The sequence below is a fragment of the Triticum aestivum genome, chromosome 6D, assembly GCF_018294505.1.
Source record: "Triticum aestivum cultivar Chinese Spring chromosome 6D, IWGSC CS RefSeq v2.1, whole genome shotgun sequence".
In the NCBI taxonomy this organism is placed as follows: Eukaryota; Viridiplantae; Streptophyta; class Magnoliopsida; order Poales; family Poaceae; genus Triticum; species Triticum aestivum.
Window position 1 is genome coordinate 164810176 of NC_057811.1, and position 4741 is coordinate 164814916.

At 49.0% G+C, this 4741-nt stretch overlaps 1 protein-coding gene across 3 annotated transcripts; it reads right to left on the reverse strand.

Annotated features, from left to right (window-relative positions):
* Positions 1-224: 224 nt before the first annotated feature.
* Positions 225-4248, reverse strand: LOC123144316 (uncharacterized). Of its 3 annotated transcripts, XM_044563411.1 has the most exons (3): positions 3655-4230; positions 1377-3175; positions 225-1237 (listed from the first exon to the last, which is right to left on the reverse strand). In XM_044563411.1, the coding sequence occupies exons 2-3, from the start codon at positions 1711-1713 to the stop codon at positions 534-536; spliced, it is 1041 nt and encodes a 346-aa protein (XP_044419346.1). In that variant the 5' UTR covers positions 1714-3175; positions 3655-4230; the 3' UTR covers positions 225-533. The 3 variants fall into 3 exon arrangements, with proteins under 3 accessions (XP_044419346.1, XP_044419347.1, XP_044419344.1); XM_044563412.1 differs by lacking the exon at positions 1377-3175 and having other exon boundaries at positions 3655-4248; XM_044563409.1 differs by having other exon boundaries at positions 1377-4230.
* Between the last annotated feature and the right edge of the window lie 493 nt (positions 4249-4741).

Genomic DNA, 4741 nt, shown 5'->3' on the forward strand with positions numbered 1-4741 from the left:
AATGTCAGACACACAAATAGCCTGACTGAATTTTATGAACTTGCATGCCAAGGTTGGATATATACGAGTTCAAATTAGTTATGCCCCTTTTTTTTGTGGCGAATTTCAACCAAGTTGTGCCCTGGCACCTTAATTAAGATGGATTCATTTCAGAAAAAACACACATCCCATAGATAGATGTCACAGTTATGCACAATCAATCAAGATGAACTGCTAAACACATATTAACAAGGAACATCACAGAAAATTTGCAGTGGAGTAGGCAACAAAATCTGCAATGTGCAACTACAAGTCCACAGAATCTGCAATGCAGCTAATTCTACATTTTTTTTTGGAGGAATGCAGCTAATTCTACATAATCCGAGATGAGTCAAAATGTCTGAAGCGACCCACCAAATCAGGCCTGGCGCTGGCGCTGCTGCTGCCCAGGCTTTAGTGGCCTCAGGGCATCTTCAATGGGAGGCGCTAAGCATCGAGCGCTAGGCCGTTTCCTTTCACGTATGAGAGTCTGGGCCCTTCCTTCTAATCAGTAATTAGAGCCCGTTATTAGCGCCTCCCATTGAAAGAGTGGGCGCTAGATCCCCTTTTGTTTCTAGATACTTATTTTTCTTGCCACAAGCGCCTAGATAGGCACCCAGCGTTGGAGATGCCCTCAACCGGGTGCGATCTGGCGCCGGAATGAACGGGAACTCAAGTGCGTCCTCCAGGTTCGGAAGCTTGCCGGGCTTCTGCTCTCCGATGGCCGCCTTGCGGGCCGTCTCCACGGTCAGGGACGGCTTGACGGAGGCGGCCGCCCTATCCCTTGCCTTCGCCTGATACTGCAGGGCACTTTTCTTCTCCTCGGTCAGCGACGGCTTGACGGCGGGGGCCGTCTCATGCCCTCTCGCCTGGTTCTGCGGGGTGGATTCCTTCTCCTTGGTCACCGACGGCTCGACGCTGGCCAAGCTGGGGGCCGTCTCCTGCGAGGCCGCGACAGAATCGACGCTCTCCTTGTGCTTTTGGACAACCGACGTCTTGACGGCGGCGTCCGTCTCATCCTCTCTCCCCTGGTCCGCCGGGGTGGATTCCTTCTCCTTGGTCACCGACGGCCGGACGCTCTCCTTGGTCTGCTCTTGGATAGCCTGGTCCCTGTCGGCAACGGCAACCGACGGCTTGACGGGGGAAGCCGACTGGCGCACAGCTCGACGCATCGCCGCAATCGACCACGGGTGGTTGTGGAGCGGGGGCAATCGACGACCTAAACAAGACAAGGAAATTAGAACATCAAGAACCACCAGTACAACATCCAGAATCAACCTTTCAACGAAAAACATCAAGAATCAAGAAAGAGTAAGCAGAAGAAGCAAAAGAACGGAAGAAAAGCTAGAGCTCCTCACCGGCGTAGGACGAAGCTGCCGCGTCGGCCGCGCTCTCGCCAGCCACCGCAAAGAGTCCGGCCACCATGGCCCACTGGTACAGCGACGTCTCCCAGATACTAGCAGGTTCCGCCCAGGTGACCGCAGCGGACGCCCAATCGATTGCGGACTGGACGCAAGGCAAAGAATCGATGGCGCATTGCGGAAACTCTCCGCGGCGACAGCCCAATTCATGCTCGCCAGCGCCCATCGGCGGCCGACGGCTGCCCAATTGCATGATCCTTGCGTCCATGAACTGTTGCCGGGACGCCAGGAATCGGAGGATCTTGGCGCCCAGGCGTACGCAGCCGAGAGCCATGATCCCCCGGCCGAAGCCCAACGCGCGGAGACCAAAGATACGGCAGGGGTTTTCTTCACCGCTGCCACCCAAGAAGTTGAAGCTTCAGCCCAGGCGAGGGAGGCCTCCGCCCAATCTTGGGAGGCGCGTTGCTCCACCTCGATCAGCGTCTTCGAGTCTGTCAACTTCATCATCCCGATCTTTCTTCTGAATTCTGAGATTTGTGTGCGTCCTCTGAATTCTGAAGCTTCCCCGTGACTGAGCGGGAGGAGGAGGAGAAGGGGAACGGTGGGGGAGGGAACGGGCAACGGGACGGGACCGGGATTATATAGCACAGCATGTTTTCTGTAGAGAAGATGGCCAGTACATGGACTGTTTGTGGGCCTTACGGCCTTTTTGTGTTTTTTTTTTCTTCTTATGATTTTCTTATTAAAAAAGAAAACCACAATTTCACAGGGCCAATTTCTAAATTAAAAAAAATTACAGGGCCATGTACTCAATCTGCCACAACCTTTTGGTCTTGTTTCCAATGAATCACTGAATCAAGGGATGGCACTCCGCGGAGGTCATTTCACTGAAACTGAGCTTGGCTACTTTCTTCACAGGGTGATCCAACAAACCACATGTAACACATAATTACAATAGCGGAACTGTGTTCTGAATCCCTCCCCGCAAGAGATCATTGGAAGCCTCTAACTCTATTCGATGACACGAGAAAATCGAGGCTTCCTTCTTCAACCGAAACCGACATCTATCCTAAATGCTACAATGCAGCCATCAATTAGTCACACAACCTCAATACCACCACAGACCCAAGAACCACACAATACTCCATTGGTATAACATTCTACGCTTTGAGTTCTCGAATTTTTTAAACTTCAATGAAACCGAAATTTGCTACTTTCTGCACAGGGTCATCCGACAAACGACGTGTACACCTATGTACAACAACAGAACTGTGCTCTGAATGCCTCCCTGCAGGAGACCATTGGAGCCTTCAACTCTAGTTCGATGACAGGATAAAATCAAGGCTTGCTTCTTCGACCAAAGCTAACAACCATCCTAAATGCTACAATGCATCAATCAATTGGTCACACCATCCTGCTGTCACCAGAGACCCAAGACCCATAAAATACTCCAATGGTATACCATTCCACACTTTCGTGTTTTCCAGTTTCTGAATTCCAATGAAACTGAACTTTGCTACTTTCTGCGCAGGGTCATCCGACAAATGACATTTATACCTATTCACAATAGCAACACTCTGCGCAGAATCCCTCGCTGCAAAGGACCATTGGAACCTCTTCCTCTAGTTTGATGACAGGACAAAATCAAGCCTTCCTCAATCAACCGAAGCCAATGTGATCTATTTTGTTGTCGCGAGTTTTATACCATGCGTGTTTTCACTTCCAAGTTGCAAACAATTTGATTAGAATGTCCGTACCATTAACTGAATGCCACTCCATCTCCCTAGTCGCTGATGCTGACCAAAATAATAAGTCAAAGTCTGACATGAAAAACGAAGTGGCCTTGTATACAAAAACATAGGGAGTATACTAGTTCATTTTTTTTCTCTTTTGTGATGGTACTTGTTCACAGAATTAGCTATGAACAATTTTCCACAAGCATCGTGCTCATCTGAACCTCTCAGCTATCCTTCTCTCAATTTAAGTTAGGATGACAGGGATCCCAATAACCGATTTTAATTATGCAAAAAAAAATGTGCACACAAACATCTATCTGAATGTCATGCTTAGAAGCATAGAGCGAGCAGACAGCAGGTTGACAATCAGTCTGAATTTAGTACTACTTCACATTATATGCACAGGGTTGACAATAGCATGAAAAGAATCGTAGTTCAACTGAATGAAGGCAGGGTAATGGAGTTGCTATCGGCTCCCCTTCTCTCAATTTAACAAGCATCAGATGGAAACGACACAAGAAGAAAAGTAAATTACGTACCTGCGTACTGTGGAGGCGATGGTGAGTCTATGAGCTGCAGTCCACTCTCCTCCTCCAAGCATATCCTTCCCATTCTTCTTCCTCACTAAGCGCGTACGGAGATAGATGGCGCTGTCGCTGCGATCCTTGGCGTCCTTCCCTTCGCTGCTGTACCTCTCTTCCACAAGCCAGAGCACCAGTGTGGCCGTCCTCTTGCGTGGCCATCCCACAGGCGTCCGCTAGGCTTTTCATCTCAGAAGTCAGAATAACAAGGGAGGCGCCACCGGCGCTGAGGGAGGATCCGATTCCGACCGATCTGCTGCACGGCCAGGTCCAGCAGGCGCACGCGGGCGGTGGCCAGCCAAGCCGAGATGGGGCGAGATGTGGTCGGTGGGAACGAGTTGCCGGCAGAGAACAAGGTTGGCGACTGTGCTGGACCAGGTGAAAGCTGCACGGTGGTGCGACGAGATCCGGTCTGCTTCAGCGGAAAGTGTTTGTTTTTTCTTATTTGACGGGCAGCGGAAAGTGTTTGTTGGCTGGAGGAGCAGGAGCAGTAGTGGAAAGGAAAGTTTTTTTTCGGGAGAAAGAGCGCAGTTTATTTATCGTTCAATAGTCAAAAGAACTAGAGGCTAACGTGCGCTTCGCTGCGGCGTTCTTCACTCGTGGTATTAGTTCTTGTATTTTTAGTAGATCATTGCCGGTCGGTTGTTTTGTTTGGATTTTATCAATGTTTACTTGTGTTTTAATTATGTTAGGAAGGTGTTTTTTCGTTTGTATATCGTGCCGGGCTTTTGTCGGAAACAATATTGCCTAGAGGAGAATGAAGTTTTTTGGTGTATCCTTGTGGTGTTTTTACATGTGTTGGTCTCGGTGCCAGTTGGTGGTGGTCGTTTGAGCCTCTTGAGAAGTTCTATTCCACGTTAAAATCATAATCATGGAATTGCTGCTATAACACTCACGTGGATCGGCCAAAGAGCTCTTGCTCGCTTAGCTTGCTCTCTACTCCTCTTGGTCAGTTAGCTTTTTTTTCTGTTCGCCCCACGGCTTAGTCAGAAAATGGGACTTTTTTAAATAGGTTAGTTTAATTAAAATATGTTCAAGGATTAAA

Coding starts and splice junctions, on each gene's coding strand:
- LOC123144316 (XM_044563411.1), bottom strand. CDS start 1,713: ATGGCTCTCGGCTGCGTACGCCTGGGCGCCAAGATCCTCCGATTCCTG. Junction 1,238..1,376: donor GGCAGCTTCGTCCTACGCCG/GTGAGGAGCTCT, acceptor TGTCTTGTTTAG/GTCGTCGATTGCCCCCGCTC.